At 56.9% G+C, this 16,071-nt stretch overlaps 1 protein-coding gene across 1 annotated transcript; it reads left to right on the top strand.

Moving 5' to 3' along the window:
- The first annotated feature begins 4,560 nt into the window (after positions 1–4,560).
- On the top strand, positions 4,561–15,417 carry LOC105826940 (neuron navigator 1-like). The gene is made up of 2 exons (XM_012664955.1): positions 4,561–5,317; positions 15,248–15,417. The coding sequence occupies exons 1-2, from the start codon at positions 4,561–4,563 to the stop codon at positions 15,415–15,417; spliced, it is 927 nt and encodes a 308-aa protein (XP_012520409.1).
- Positions 15,418–16,071: the final 654 nt, after the last annotated feature.

The following is a 16,071-nucleotide window of genomic DNA, read 5'->3' as shown; positions in this document are numbered from 1 at the left end:
TGCTGTGCCCTTAGCCCTGGCAGGAGCCAAGTGTGAACTCACCGCCCACTGCTCCGTCCCTCAGATCCTCCCTTCTTCCAAGGTCACTTTTCAAGGTCAGCAGGGTGGAGGCAGCCTAGCCCTCCTTCCCACCCTCTCTTCTCTTCCACTGCCCCCACCAGCTCTCCTAACCCAGTCCCAGCAGGCAGAGCCCCCAGACCCCCCACAGACCCCCTCGGATACATCCGTTTCTAATCACAGGATGTGAGAATGTAAAATCACACAGCACGCCTTTCCTTGGCTATGTGCCTGTATCCTCATTCCTCAAATTGCTTTAAGTTATTGGTCAACAGATGTGGTCAAATCACTCATCCTGTCTCCATCCCAGAAACTGCCAATGCCTTTAGAGAGAGAGGAGTGGGGTGATGAGCCTTTGGGGTGCTGGGGATTGGGGACTTTCATGATTGCAAACCAGCCTCTTTCCCCACTTCCCCTTTAGAAACTGGGCAGGACCCTCTTAGACAGGTTACTGACCTCACCCACCCACTGCCTGCCCAGCCAGGCCTCGCGCTCATCACACAGCCCCTCTGCTGACCGCCGATTGCAGGATCTCTCTTCAGCGGGCACTTCACAGGCTGTCGGCCTTGCAGGGTGGGAAAGGGGAAAGTGGCTGAGTGGGAGGGACTCAGGGCTGGGTTTGGGGATGATGTCACAGGACAGGTCCCTCTCTTTTTAGGAATCACTTGAGAAAACATTCTGTACGTATTGGCTTCATCAACTGATGCTGGAATGGCTGTTGCCACGGTAGCAGAGCTCTCCCACTGCAGTAGAGGATAGTGGGAAACTCAGGGGATGTGAAAGGAATCCAGAAAGAGGCAGATAGAGGGACAGGTCGCATTAGGGAGCATTGGAAAGTTCCTGGATGCCCAATGACAATTTTTTTTTTTTTTTGAGACAGGATCTCACTGTCACTCTGCTAGAGTGCAGTGGCGTCATCATAGCTCACTGTAGCCTCAAATTCCTGGGCTCAAGTGATCCTCCTGCCTCGGCCTCCCACAGTGCTAGGATTACAGGGGTGAGCCACTGTGCCTGGCCCGATGACTGTTTAAAGGGACTACCTACCTGGCCATGGAAAGTCCCTTTAAATAATGACAGTGTGAAGGTGGGCAGTATTGCAGGGGCAGAGGGAGGACGGGCACTCCATGGGCTCAGCACTGAATAAACTCACAAGATGCGCACAGAAAGTGTTTTCCATCTCATAAACCGACAGGTGACATTTCATGCAGGAGGGAGGGTGGAGCACTAGGTTTAGATGGTGGGGAGGAGGCTGTGCCTCTCCTGGACAACTCTGTTTTCTCCTCAAATTTTCAGGCCTGTTTATTGAAGTCAGCAAAAGGACTTGGGATTTGGGGAATGTGATATCCCACGAGAAAAGGTACAGAGGAACAAAGAGAAATAAAGAGAGGGGAGAGAACCCAGCTGAAACCCAGCTCACATGGGGGCCTGAGATAACCAGGAAGGGAGAAGGTCAAGTCCCAGGGCAGTGGGTATCCAGGGACAAGGACGTGCAGGTGGACAGAGCAACAAGTGGATCAGTGTTGCGTAGCAACTGTAAAGAATTTGAGAGGAGCTAACCTATAGACACAGGTACCAGAGACGAGGGGCCAAATCAAACCACGGGAGGGAGCACCAGGTTTGCCCACAGCAGTATATACCGGGTGAAATGGGTCACAGTGGAAATAGGGTTTCGCAGCCAGGATGGTAACCAGTTAATTTTCCTGTGTCAGCTAAGGATGAGCTGAATTTACATGCAGGAAGAGAACACAGAGACAATAAGCAAGAATGATCCCAACCTGGTACGTGAGAGGATAGCTATCCTCAGATATTTAAGTAGCTATTTTTAGGAAGGGCGGGGTTCGCACGTGACTGAATTAGGGGCATCTTGTGTAGATTAGAGAATGACCAATGAGTAAGGAGGAGGAGTGTAGAAATGATGCTTTGCACCTTCATTACAAGTGACCTGTGGGATGGGGGACAAGGGCGTGGTCGTGCTTACTCAAAGATTTGGCACCAAAGGTGAGGCTTGGTCCCTTGCTTGAGCGGCTGGGATCCCGTGTTTGGGCATGAGCATGAACACCTCATGTGAACCCAGAGAGGGAATCCCATGATTGGCCCCCCGCTCTGTGCCCTGGCCAAGTTCTGGCATGATACCACTCACATGCCTTTAAGCAGTTCCTCATTGCATGTCACTTCCTATCTGGAATCACGACCCTCTACCCTGAGCTTCCTAAGTGCTGGGCACAGGCCTCTGCACCAGTCTGCATTGTGCCCTCTGCCACAGGGCCTTCTGGCGAATCTTTGCACCCCACTCCTTTCCTCTACTCCTGTAAGGCAGTGCCCCTTGTCATCCCTACAGTTAGAATACACACACCTGTCTGTCTACCTGTGATGAATGTGTTGGTGTGTGTGACATTGCTTTTTCACAGGGACAGGATTATTATTTCCCCACGTCTTGTACTGTCTATCTTGTATTCCCTGCCAGACATTCGAGTTCCTTGAGGGCAGAATCTCCATCTTTCCTTGTATCTCCAAGGCCCAGCCGAGGGTCCATGCTTCTGACCAAACACCTCTCTTCTTGAGAACTCCATGTTCTCCGTACTGTGATAAGCACGTCTTCTCTGCTAAGATCCCTGTCCTTGCAGACTTTATGGTTTCTCAGTGCAGCCCAGGGGTCGTGTAAGGCAGAGTCCTGGGATACCACCAGGACCCAGGCGTCATGCAAGGTACAGACCCAGTATACAAGGCTCAGGCCTCCACATCCATTTAACCAACACAGTTGCGACGCCTGCTTCATGCAAGGTGCTGAGAGACACAGTTCTGCGCGGGGAGAACTCCCTTGCTGGTGGGGGAGACAGACACATACACAAATACCTCTCACACCAGGCAGGCTGTGATGATTGGTGCTAGGAGAGCGAGTGAACCATGAGACTCAGACACACGTTCTTCAGATTCTACGGGAAGGAGAGGAGGGAGGTAGAGAGTTGGAAGCTGGGGACAGGGTTGCGGGGTGGGGGGGCGGATCTGATGGTAGCGCATTCTGGCAAAAAGTTCTTGGGGATTTACAGTTTTCAGTGTGTGGCTCCATCTGAGCCCTGTCCCCCGGGGAGGGGAGCAAGCTTTGCTTTCAGAGAATTCCCCTCCACTTTCTCCTGTCCCCCATCTCTTCCAAGAGCCTTTCGTCTCAGGCAGCCTGGCCCTGACCTGGGGGGCCTTGGGAGGATAGGCAGTGTCCCCTCGACTGAGGTACAGTCCTGGGCAAACTGCTGCCCACTCCGTCTGGCTTTTGCTCCCCTCTACCCTCTCTCGCTGCCCTGGGACCAGGTTGGCAGGAAGGGGGAAGGTCTAGGGAAACATCTTTTCAATTGCTTTCCAGCCCTGCTTTAGCTCTGGCAGACAAGGGACCCAGTGCTAAGCCTCCTCCTTTGACATAGGGCTTTACAGTTCCAAAGCCCTTTGACTCATGAAGCTGGTATTATAACCACCCTAGGAGAAGACAGGGGTTCAGTGACTTCGACAAGGTCATGCGGTCAATTGGAATAGGAACTCAGTCTCCTGATCCCAACTTGGGGCCCTCTCTCTCCAAGCCACCGGTGTCCTACCCCCTATCCCGTACCTCCTGGGCTCGGGAGGGCAACCTGGGGCCTCAGAGACTGAAGTAGGGTGGGACTGGGAGTTTCCTGGGGCAAAACCAGCAGTGATTTGGGGTTGCCGGTGGGGAACTAGCAACCTGGGTATCACGTCCCCACCCCTCTCCCAAGAGCTCCCCTGGGCCCCACAGCCCCACTCTCCCTCCCTCACCCAGCCGCGCTCTCTCAGTCCCTTTTACCTGCACCCCAACATCTCAGCAGGGCTTTCACCCGGACGGGGCAGGGGGCCACCCGTGCCCTGGGAGAACCAGAGAACCCACCCCCACTCACCCGCCCCTGGAGCTCCGCACGCAGATACCTCCCCCTCGCGAGCCAGAAATAGACACACACGCTCTCTCCCCCACCTCCCTCCCCTTGCGCACACTCCTCCCCTCCTCCTGTTTGCTGCCCGCCTTCCCCTTCCCTCCTCCCGCGCTCCGAGCTGCAGCCCGCAGCCTCTGCTCTGCCGGCGGGCGGGCGCGGCCAGGGCGCTGCCCGGCATGGGCTGCCCACAGCGCTGACAGCCGGGCGGGCGGGGGCCAGGACGGAGCCGCCGGGCTTCCATCCTTCCATCCTTCCCCCGATTGATTTTTAAATTTTAATTTGTATCTTCCCCGCTCCGCCCCTTTTCCTCCGACCCCGCCCCATCGCTCCACGGTTTCCGTGCTCTTTCCTTTTTCCCCGGCTTCCTTCCTTGCGTTTCTTTCCCCTGCCCCCTCGGCTTGCCTCCCTCCCTCCTCCCTCGCTCCCTCCCCCTTCCTCTCCCCTTCTTCCCCGGTTTCTTCCGTCCTTTCTCTCCCCCCTCTCCCCCGCTCCTCCTCCCCGCGCTCCCGCCCCCCGCACCCCTCCCGTGCCTGCAGACGCGCGGATCGTCCATGCGCTCCTTGCGGGCAGAATGCTGGGCAGCGGCGTCAAGAGCGCGCAGCCCGAGGAGGAGCTGAGCGGCGGCGGGGACGAGGGCGCGGACGAGCCGCGGGGCGCCGGCAGGAAGGCGGCAGCGGCGGACGGCAAAGGCATGCTGCCCAAGCGCGCCAAGGCGCCGGGTGGCGGCGGCAGCATGGCCAAGGCCAGCGCGGCTGAGCTGAAGGTCTTCAAGTCCGGCAGCGTGGACAGCCGTGTCCCCGGCGGGCCGCCCGCCTCCAACCTGCGCAAGCAGAAGTCGCTCACCAACCTCTCGTTCCTCACAGACTCCGAGAAAAAGCTGCAGCTCTATGAACCCGAGTGGAGCGACGACATGGCCAAGGCGCCCAAGGGCTTGGGCAAGGTGGGGTCCAAGGGCCGTGAGGCTCCGCTGATGTCCAAGACGCTGTCCAAGTCAGAGCACTCGCTTTTCCAGCCCAAGGGCGGCCCGGCCACCGGCGCCAAGACCCCCCTCGCTCCGCTCGCGCCCAGCCTGGGAAAGCCGAGCCGGATCCCCCGAGGACCCTACGCGGAGGTCAAGCCGCTCAGCAAGGCGCCTGAGGCGGCCGTGAGCGACGACGGCAAATCGGATGATGAGCTGCTCTCCAGCAAGGCCAAGGCGCAAAAGGGCTCCGCCGGGCCCGTGCCCTCCGCCAAGGGCCAGGAGGAGCGCGCCTTCCTCAAGGTGGACCCAGAGCTCGTGGTGACGGTGCTGGGCGACCTGGAGCAGCTGCTCTTCAGCCAGATGCTGGGTGAGTCCTGCCGCCCCGCCCCACCCCGCCCCTGGCTTTCTCCGGGCCTGCTGCTGGGGAAGGTGTGGGGAAAGCGGAGCTCCCCCCCTTCCCCCTTCCTGTAGGCTCTGCTGATCACGGGTCAGGTTGTCAGGGGCATTGCGCCCAGATGTGCAGAGCTGGCCCACCTCCAGATGCGCATGGCTAAACTGCATCTTAAAGGTGTTGCCGGGCGGGAGCCCAGGCTCTGCTCTGGCCTGCCTGGGATGAGGCTGGACAATGGGTGGGGGTCATAGGTTCTCAGAAATAGAGCCCATTAGCTTCTTTTTAAAGCCCCCCAGTCCCAGTATGGCAAAATCTGGGGCTGGTGGACACCTTGGTTGTGGTGTGGTCTGCGCTGGACAAGAGAGCATCCAGCATTGCTCGGGGAGCGTCCGGTGAGAGCCGGATCTAGAGGACAGATGTGGGAGAGCAGATGTGAGAGCTGGCGGGCCTGGAACACAGCTGAGGCTCCACTTCCTCTGTGGATCCCGGGTGGGAGCGCGAGTCGGATTTCCCGGGTGTGGGGGTTCTGGCAAGAGAAGCGTCTGGGGCCAGGGGCCCGGCGGGCCGGCTGCCAGCTGCGAGCATCTGGATGCGTCCTACACCTTGGCCTTGGCTCTGTCTCCAACCCCCAGTCCCCCAGGTCTTTAGGGCGTGTGGAAAGGTCTGGACTTTTGCTACGAGACTCCCAGTTGACCGGGAAGCGTTTGCCCTTTGGCTAATGGAAGCGGAGCAGGCGGGAAGGGAGGAACAAAGCTTGCTCGGGTAGAGGAAGCACAGAGAGCTGCTCCATTGTTCTCTGAGTCTGAAGAGTCCATGCGAAAAACCCGGAGCGGGCCCCGGAACTGCGCTTGCTTTCCCTGGAGAACCCCTGCCCTAAGAGAGGGTTAGGTTGGGGACGTGCTGGACGCAAGGCTGCCAGGGCTCTGGAGCCGGCACGGGTCGTGCTGGGGCCACGGGAGGAGGGCGGAGAGGCCTGGAACCCGGGCGAGCCGTCGTGGCTGCGCGGGCTTGTTGCGGTGGCTGGGATGTGGGTCCCCCGGCGCCAGGGGACCCGAGCTTCCCGGGTACCCGGCAGGCTGCCCGCCCGCTGGGGGCTGGGAAGGGGCGTGTCCACGCGCGTGTGAAGGGGCGGGACCGAGCGATGGTCTGCAGGCCGAGTGACAGGAGTGACGGGCTTGGCGGGTGGGGATGGATGGAGGAGCTCGCCTGGCAGCCCTAGAGAACGGAAAGAGAAGCGGGAGGAGGCGGATTCGGCCTGCTGCAATCTTCCCCGGGCCCCCAGACTCCAGTGTGGACCAGGATAAGGGTCCCCAGACCAGAGGCAAGCAAGGATTTGGACCTCCTGAGAAGGGATCCTCTATCCTCACGCAGCAGGCCGCAGAGGCGCTCTGCAGAGGCAATAAGGAGCCTGGACAAGTGCAAACAGGGAAGAGCAGCCTCTTCCCTCTGAGCGCCCCTCCTCAAAGCGGGGCTGGGTGGGTGGTGTTGAAGTGGACTGGGCAGCCTCACTCTGCAAAGGGACTGTGCCCCCCCTGTGCTCAGTGCTGGGTTGAGCCGTTCAGAGGCCCCGTCCTCAAGGAGCTTACAGTCTAATGGGGCAAGACAGAAATAAAGGAAAAAATAAATACATTCCAAACACTAAAGAGGGTTACAGGAAGAATGAAACCTGACGATACAGTGGAGAGGAACTGAAAAGGGGAGGCCTGCTGAGGGACTGAGAGGAGGGTAGGAGAAGCAGGGGTGTGTGTGTGTGTGTGTGTGTGTGTGTGTGTGTGTGTGTTTCAGAGAGAGACTGACTGGGTGGGGGGAGTGTCAGGCACAGAATACCAGAGGGCACTGGTTTGTTTTCAAGGTCGGGGCTTTACCTGCTTGGGATGACTTAGCTAATCTGGGCCTCCCCAGACCTGGAAGTCCCCACACTGCCCGGGGAGATGGCTGCCCATCTCAGGAGGTGACGACCACAGTAACCCTGACAAATAGTCCTGAGCTGGCTGGGGGCGGGGAGAAGGGCAGGAGGGGAGAAGCTGAGCCCTTATTCCAGCTCAGCACTGGACACTTCTCAAAGCACACTACACAGAGCCCTTCAGCAACCTTGGAGGTGAGCACAGGACACCTCGTCCACTCCCCAGGTGGGGAAGTGCAGAGGCCTGCAGTCATCTCTGAGATCCTGGTGGGAGGGAGAGTGTGCTTGTGTCTCCCGAGTGCTAGGCCATGGCTCTTCCTAGGAGGCCTGATTGAGGGAGGGAGAGTCAGCAGGTAATGAGGGGCCTGACCAGGGCTGTGTCTGCTGGGCATGGGCCACCAGAGCTGCCCTGATGACCCCACGAGTGGCTGCAGGGCTTAGCTCTCTGGTGGGGGAAGAGGGGTGGAGGCTCTGCCAAACTTGCTGGACTGTCTCCAGCTGAGAGGACCCAAAGGGGCGGTGTTGGGTGTTGGTTCAGGCCCTAGGAGGGCAGGGCTTGGCCTCTAATGGTGGTGAGGAGGGGAGGTGGGGCTGGCACCCACCAAGCAATGCTTTTCTCTTGTGTGAAGGTCTGGGTGGGGGGCAGACTGCCTGGGGGAGGGGCGAGGGGACAACAGAGGGGATCAGCCTCCCAGAGCCCATGAAGGTGTTCCAGGTGTCAGGACAGGGCCTTGGTGGAGAGCAGGGTGGCCTCTGGGGAGAAGAATGGCTGCCTGGATGTTTCAGGGTGGCAGCTGAAGACACTGGGTATTTGTCTCACTTGCGAGGCTCGGTGTACAGTTATTCTCACGCCCAAGTACCATCCCATAGCCAATTTCTGAGGCAGGGAGTGGGGGTGAGAATGAGGAAGTCGCAAATCAGAACCTTTCTGGAATAAAGGGGAAGAACTGAAACCCGATCATCCCCTTCCCAGAAATCAGCTGGAGCCCCAGATGGTCTAGGCAGATTCCCTGTCTCTTCCCTAACCTTGGAAGCTGCCAAGTAACTGGGGTCCCACTGGGGGAACCCTAGAAACTTTGAAGACTGAGGCTGGCTGGGTCCCAAGGGAGAATGGACCCTGGCCCAGTAGCCACATAAGGCACTTTGGCTCCCAGATGAACGGCTGCCCTTGGCTTGGGTCTGGGGCTGAGCTGGAGGCTGCGTTCCTGAGTTCCCTGTCCAGAAGTTCTAAGCTCTGTGATCTCCTCTGGGACTCACTTCCCCATTTGCTAGTGGAAGAGACCCTCCCATGGCTCACCCTTACCTTGTAGGGTGGGAAGAGGGTGCAGATGAAGGTGATCAGACCTTGAAAATGTCTCAGGTGGCTTAAAGGGCGCCTGTATTAATACAGAGCAATGAAATTCAGATGCACCTTGGCTTGTAATGGGGTTACATCCTGATAAACCCATTATAACCTGAACATACCATAAGTCAAAATGCGTTTAACACACCTAACCTATCCAACATCATAGCTTAGCCCAGCCTACATTAAACGTGCTCAGAATCTTACATTAGCCTCCAGTTGAGCAAAATCATCTAACACAAGGTCTATTTTATAATAAAGTGTGGAATACCTCTTGTAACTTACTGAGTACTGTACTGAAAGTGAAAAACAGAATGGTTGTGTGAATACTCAAAAGTACAGTTTCTATCGAATGTGCATTGCTTTTGCATCACCGTAAAGTTGAAAAATCGGAAGTCAGGGACCGTCTGTACGATAACATCCCAAACCACACTCTTCCCACTTCATGAGCCCTGGGCCTAAGGCTCTCAAAGCAAAAATCAGTCTGTTGACTCCCCAAATGTTCAGGTTTCCCCCTTCAACCCTCCAGGAAAAGGGAACAGAGTGGGACAGCTAAAACTGCCCAGGGTCAGGGTGTAAAAGAGCCCAGGAACCTGGAGTTCCTGGTCCCGCTTTCTCAGGGAAGGTGTCTGGACCCGCTCAGGGGTTGCCATGACAACAGTTAGGCCCTCAGCAGCTCCGGCCAAGCAGAAATGAGGAAGAAAGGCAGGAAGCTGTTCGATTCTAAGCCAGTGGTTGCTGTGGGGTTTTGGGGGTGGGTGGGAGGGAGTCACTCCAGAGAATGGTTCTGGGAAGCTTTGAGGAGTGGGGGGAAAGAAATGTCTTCACCAACAGTTTTTTTTTCCTTTTTATTCAGTGCACTGGGGGGCAGGGTGGGTAGAGGAGATAGTGTGAGTTCTCCAAAGAAGGGCTGCAGAACCGCTGCCCAGAGCGGTTGGGAGATAGGAGCAAGCTCATCCTGTGCCCTGTGTTGGAAGCTCCACACCCCGGGCCTAGCAGGAGAGGGAGGACAAAGCTCACTTCCGCCCTTTCCTGGGGCAGCAGCAGCAGCAGTAGCGCTGGAGGCTTGTGGAATCCCAGGCTGAAGGAAAGTCCAGGCAAGGGGCGGGGCCTGCAGGTGAGCGTGTACGCGTGTGGGGAAGGAACTGGCGCAGCACCTGTGAGCCCTGAGGCCTCCTGCCTTTCTCCAGGTTAGCGCTGAGGAGAGCATTTCTTTTCTTGCCGTGCTCCCCACCATCAGTGTTCAGAATGTTTCCAAGGTGAGGCTTGGGCCCCACCCACGCCCTGTTCCTCTCCTTTGGGCATTGCCTTGTTCAGATTGCTGCAGCCAGCGCTGTCCTCCGAAGCTGGCCTGCCACTCTGCTCCTGAGAGTGATGCAAGGGTGGATGAGGAGGTCTTGGGGGCAGGTCCTCTGTTCCGGGGAGAAGGTACCGATGGAGCAGAAATACCCAGAGCTTCTCTAGTTCCCTGAAGCATAAACCAACCCAGGGCCATGTAAATCTCTGGTGGCTCTAGCCCCAGGCCACAGGCCCCTTCTAGACCTGGACTGAATGGGTAACAGGACAATCCTGGGATGTTTCCTGACACTTCCCTCTTAATCCCCCACTCCTGCCCCCACAGCTCACCCCACCCAGTGTGATACTGTGGCAACAACCACCCAGCCTCTGTGACCTGCCCGCCTCCCCAGGCTGCCAACACCAGAGCCTTCTTCTTCTGCTAACCTCCACTCTCACCCTTCTCTGCAGCAAACACATACCCACACGGCACAGCCTCCAACCCTAAGGGCTAAAGGTGTAGATTGCTCCCTGGGGCTCAAAGGAGAGCCAGTGCTACACTGACCAGGTGGAGTAGAGCCCTTGGGGTCCATACCTGCAGCCCAGCACCCTGCTGTTCTGCCCCTGCTGCAGCTCACTGCAGTGTCTTCCCAACAGCCAGAGGAAGAAAGGGAGCCTTTCTCTCTACAGAGCGCTCTGCCTCCCTCACCCTTTCCTGGGATTTCATAGAACCCCAGAATGAAATTGTCTAGTCTAGTTGAGCCACCCACCTGAAGCCAAAATTAATCCCTCTATAGCGTCATAGACAGGTGGGTGTTTTGTTTACACACTCCTAGTGACAGAGGGCTCACTACCTTATTTTCCTGGAAAGTACTCATTATTAGAATTATCTTTTTTTCTGTTGAGCCAGAATTCTGTCTTCTGCAAATTTCCACCCATGGATCCAGATTTGCTGCCTAGATCCTTACGGATTAAGCTAGCCTGCCTTTCACAGAGTCCTTTTTCTTATATTTGAGGTCAGACACCTATCCGAGCTCCGTTTCATCTTTTCTCCCTTTGCCCTCTCTTTTCATTTTTCTTCCATTTGTCTTGTCTTTTGGAACGAGACCTGATAGGTGTTCACCCCGACTCCTGGGCCCAGTGGAGTCCAGCTCCCCACCTAGACCGCACCCCCACCTCCTTGTAAGGTCTGCGTCTCACAGTGACTCTGCTGGGAACCCACGGCACCTGGCTGTGTTTTATCCTGGCCCAGCCAGGAAGCGCTGCTCCCCAAAGCCTCGCGCTAGCCAGCCAGCAGAGGGGAAACGACACCACATGTTTCTCATTCACGCTGGCTGACCTCCCCCCACACACCCTGTTTGGATTACCCAGATGTGTTTGATGTCCCTGGAGCCTGCAGCCTTCTCTCTCATGCAGGGGAAGGGCCAGGGGGCCAGGCCCAGCTCAGCGTGGGCAGGTTCCCTCTGATAGGAGCCCGTGGGACGCCCGGTCACCCACCTCCCACACCTTCCCCCACACTGCTGCTTCTGGGGACTGGGCCCCTTGCAGGAAGCAGGACACCAGAGCCTTCTGGGTTCAGTTCCATCGTGTTCAGTGAACACAGGTCTCTGTTTACTTCTGACCAACAGAGATCAAGGTGCAGACTGGAAGATGCCCCAGGAACTGTTTATATCTCCCAGCTGGAGACTGCGGGAGGAACGGAGTTGTGCCAAGGGCACGTCCAACGTGACTATCCAGTGTGGGTGCAGCAGTGTGTGCCTTAGCGGGCTGGGGAAGGGAGCTTTTCATCTTTTATAAGCACCTCTTTTCTTTTTTTTTTTTACCAGACCTTACGCCTTTGGCATGTGGAGGGGCAAATTGCAGCGTTGGGAAGCTCCCATTAGGGGAGAATGTGGACCTAATGGGGGTCCCTTCAAGCCCGTTCTGGTGTGAGGTGGGGTGGGAGACATGGAACATACCCCACCTGCAGGTTACAGGTTCACCCCACGAGCTCTGGCTCCAGCGGTTCCCAGGCTCGTGCTGCCAGCGCTGTTGGACGTCGCGTGTTTGAAACACACTTCTCCAGTCGAGCTCCAGCCAAACCTCAGCACGGCAGCCAGGCTCGGCAGGGCTAGGCCTTGGCCAGAGCCGTCCTGAAATCTATTTTAGACATCTCAATGATACATTTCGGGGCCACTGGAGTGGGCAGTTTCTCCACAGCATCTTCTAGTTTCCGTGCAGCAGCTCTTGCTCTGGGACGCTCAGGGTACTCACTCCTGTGGGGGGACAGGCGGAAACCTAGCGCAGACCCAAGCCCTGCTGTGCTGTCCGCGCTCCCCTGTTCGTCCCTGTGGAATCCCAGAGGTGTCTCGGAGGTTATCCAGTTTTGGTGTTGCTGTTGGGTGTGGTCTGGTCTGTGAGTCTGAGTGTCATAAGCTCCAGTTGTTTCCGTGGAGAACCGGGGTTGTAAACTGTGACCTTGGGCTGAGTAGGAAGACAGTGAATGCTGAGGGAGCAAGAAGCAGGCAAGTGTTACATGAGAGGTATTGGGTTGCTAGGTTGTGTGGCACGACACACGCCCCCATAACTTGGGCAAGGTTGGGTGTCAGGGTGTGAACACCGGTTGTGCAATGGATGGTATGTGTTCACACGGCTCCGTGCGGATAAACACACACGCACTGGTCTCCAGCACATATGCACATACTAAAGGCGCATTTGTGTGCATGTTTGCAAGAGCCGGGCAGGTTTAAAAGAGCCTGAAATATGACCGTGGTGGAACAACTTCCCCCAAACAGACCCCCAGGCAGAGACTGCAGGGGTTCAGACTCCTTGGCTTCCTTCCCAGAAAAGCACTGCAAGTGCTGATTGCTCCTCAGACCCTGAGGACACGGGCTCCTTTTGCCCTTGGTGACCCACTAAACAAGCCCTTCTCTTTTGGGGAAGCTGGCAGCCACCCAGGAGGCCCTGCCTTCTCTCTGCAGGGTCCCTAAGCTGCCATGGGCCTAGGATTCCAACATCCCTACACTGAGGAGCTGCCTCGTAGGAGCTCTGGGATGGGAAGTAAAGCTTGAGAATGCAACAATCCGATAATTAAAACTAGCATTTATCATCACTTGGTGTATGAGAGGCATTGTTCTTCTTATGTATAAGCAGTCTCTTAATGCTTACAGTAATCCTGTGATCCTGGTACTTCAGATGAGGAAACCGAGGCAGAAATACAAGTCATCTGCCCAAAACTAGTAAGGCAAGTGAACGACAGACCTAGGATTTGAACTTTGCCTCCTGAGACTGAGGCTTTGGGCCCTGCCTGCCCGTTCCTGAAAGGCTAGATGAGAAGTATCCATGCTCATTGCAGTACAGGGCAGAATGTCGCTTACTGTGACAAGTTAGAAAGGCTGCCGAGGAGGGCAGAGCCGCCCAGACCTGGCTCTCAGTGCGTGGGCTGTGTGGGGGCAGTGAGGGGGGTGGGGAGGGGCCTGTGCTCCAGAGTGACATGCATTTTGAAAGAGGAGTGGGATCCCGGCAGTAGAGAGAGGGAAGACTAGAAAAGGAAGGGAGAGGTAAACGTGGGCTCGATGGCGGTGGTCAGGAGTCCTGTCCGGCTGGAGGAGAGGTGGGAAAGGAGGTGAGGGAGGGGATGAGGGCGGAGAGGCAGGTTGGGCTGGGACCATGGCTGAGCCGATGTGGAGTCACTGGGACCCACTTAGGCTCTGGGCAGACATTTGAATGGAGGAGAACAATCAGGGTTCGCCCCCAGAAGATCCCGCAAAAGAGTCCTGTGTCCACTGGTCCTTCGAGAGGTTGTGACTGATGAGATCAGCCAGCCCGCGGCCTCCCCAGTTCCGCATGTGTTTGCTCAAGGGCGGATTGCTCTCGCAGTGTCCACGTGCGAGGGACCGAGGGAGAGGATGCCTCCACGCCCAGAGGTTGTCCCCCTGATTAGCGGCAGCTCTGGGGGTGAGGGTGCCTCTTACCCTACGCCCAAGTCTTCATCTTCTCCTGATCCTTTGTCCTGCCACTGACTGTTCCAGCTGCCATGCCCCGGGCATTGCCATGGGATTCCGTTGTTACAGGAGCTGAGACGTTTTCCCTTGGAGGATTTGGTTTTGTCATGGAGTCTCGGTGTCCCTAGGAGGTGTCGTCCTGGAGTTGCCATGGGTGTAGCTGCTGCTTTACTGTCTCAATGCTCCCCCAGGGCCTCGATGGCCACGTGGTGTCGAGGGGTTGCTGCAGCATTCGGGCCATGGCTTCCCTGTCGTCCTGCCTCTGACTGCAGCACCCGGAGAAGAGGGTTACGACAGCCCGGAAGGCAGCAGTGTCTGTCAGGGGGAGGGAGGGAGGCTGGCCCGTGCTGGTGCTGCCCCTGCTGGTGTATGGCAGCAGCCATGGGGGGTGGCCTTCCTCAGCCGTGCCTGTGCTGCCTGACACTGCCCACCCGGGAGGGTGTGCTTGCTGCTCTGCAGGCAGTGTGAAGAGGCGGCTGTTGCTCCTGCTGCCTCCATCAGGGGCCCCACTGGGCTCCCAGGAGTGCCACCAGGGCCAGGTCTCCCTGCTTGGCACGCCAGACCTTTCTGAGGTCCCTCAGCCCGTAGCTTGGGGACCACCAAGGGCCTGGCTACAGGTTTGGGCTCCCTGGAAGGAAGCACTCAGCCCCCGAAACTCTAATCAAGGCCATGCACTCTGCAGATCAGTCAAGCACCTTCGTCCTGAGGACCTGTGGGGGACCATTTAACACTCACAGACACGTCTGAGACACTGGAGATCAGCAGTAACCGTGTTGCACATTTGTTGAGCGCTCACTGTTTGCCAGCTGAGCTGAGTGCTTTGTGTAAACCCATTTCACCCTCACAATGAGATAAGATTCAATGTGCAAAATATTTGACAACCTTATAGGCTGCAGAGCTGGAGGAGTCCTGCCCCCCACCCCGGCCCCACCCCGGTAATGCCAGACATTAACTCTGTGGCTGCTGGATTATAGGGGGACCCAGAGGAAGGGCCCAGGTGGCCAGGGTGCCAGGGGGAGCATATGAGGGCTCAAAGAAGCCCTGACTTGCCTAGTATAAGGAAGTGTTTCATATTTTTTAACAACCAGTGTGGCCCTACTGGTGCATTCCTGTTGACTGGTAACCCCGCTATTGTATAAGATTCAGATATAAGGAAACTTAGGGGAGCCTAAGGGAGGCCAAGAAGCTTGCCCAGAGGCATGTGCAAGTTCTTAGTAGAGCTGAGATTCAAACAAGCCTGGGTTCAGGCTCATACATTTAGCCACTAGACTCTCCTGCCTCTTCACAAGTAGCAACTCTCTGCTCCCCTTGCCCTCTCCATATTCTAGAGCCCTTAGGCTACATCACTCTTGCAGTGTCCTGAGAGCCCAGGTCTATAAGACTTGCTTCTCTTCTGCCCTCAGTATTCCTCGAGTGCCACTACCTGCCAGTGCCCTGCCTGTCAAGGCTCTCACTGTCTGGCGTGGGACGCAGAGCCCCGCACAGGCAGCTGCGGTTCAGTGTCATGGCTGTGCTGGAGAGAGATGCCCAGGAGCTGCAGGGAGGCTCTCGTGGCCGGGATGAGGGTGACTAGAATGGTCAGGAAGGGCGGGGCCCTAAGATGTCAGCCCAGGATAAGCTGTTCCTCTGGCCCCCTGACTGGGAATACTGGATCTATCACTCCCTAACTGCTGATCTTGGATAAACCACTTGCCTGTCTGAGCCTCAGCCTCCTTGTTGGTAAAACAGGCATCAGACTCCGCAGCTCCCAGATCTGGGAGCGCCGGATGAGACGCTGCATGGGCAAGGGCTGGCGCGGAGGCTGGCCCGTGGCCGGTGGCTGGTGGTGCAGATGTCAGCCCCGTCCGCATCCCGGGGCACGATTTCCCTTTTACTCTCCCCTCCTGCTCCCCGTCGGCCAGTAGCTCCTGGTTTCTAGATTAGATTTCCCAGAGTGTTGCATCTAGGCGGTCAATTAGCTTCATGGAAGATCCGAGGACTCATGACAGTAACATCTATCATTGTTACTGCACCGGTCACTGTCCTAAGCACTTTACGTCAGAGCAACCTGGTGCACTCGGTACTATTTTTATCCCCATTTTACCAGTGAGGAAACTGAGAGGTTAAGTAACTTCCCCAAGGTCACACAGTCAGGAAGTAGAGGGGCCTGGGTGTAGCCCCAGGGGGTCTGGCTCAAGCGCCCTGCCTCCTTAGCACTGTGCCATGAGGCCTCTCGCCAGTGGCAAAT

This window comes from Propithecus coquereli, unplaced genomic scaffold (assembly GCF_000956105.1).
Source record: "Propithecus coquereli isolate 6110/MARCELLA unplaced genomic scaffold, Pcoq_1.0 Scaffold944, whole genome shotgun sequence".
NCBI classification, from domain to species: Eukaryota; Metazoa; Chordata; class Mammalia; order Primates; family Indriidae; genus Propithecus; species Propithecus coquereli.
The sequence above is the reverse complement of the archived record's forward strand: the minus strand, read 5'-3'. Positions and strand labels throughout refer to the sequence as shown.

Bases quoted from the DNA above. Each gene is read 5' to 3' on its own strand.
- LOC105826940 (XM_012664955.1), top strand. From the start codon at position 4,561: ATGCTGGGCAGCGGCGTCAAGAGCGCGCAGCCCGAGGAGGAGCTGAGC. The intron at 5,318-15,247 runs GTGAGTCCTGCC...TTCTGCCCTCAG, and splicing joins GCTCTTCAGCCAGATGCTGG to TATTCCTCGAGTGCCACTAC.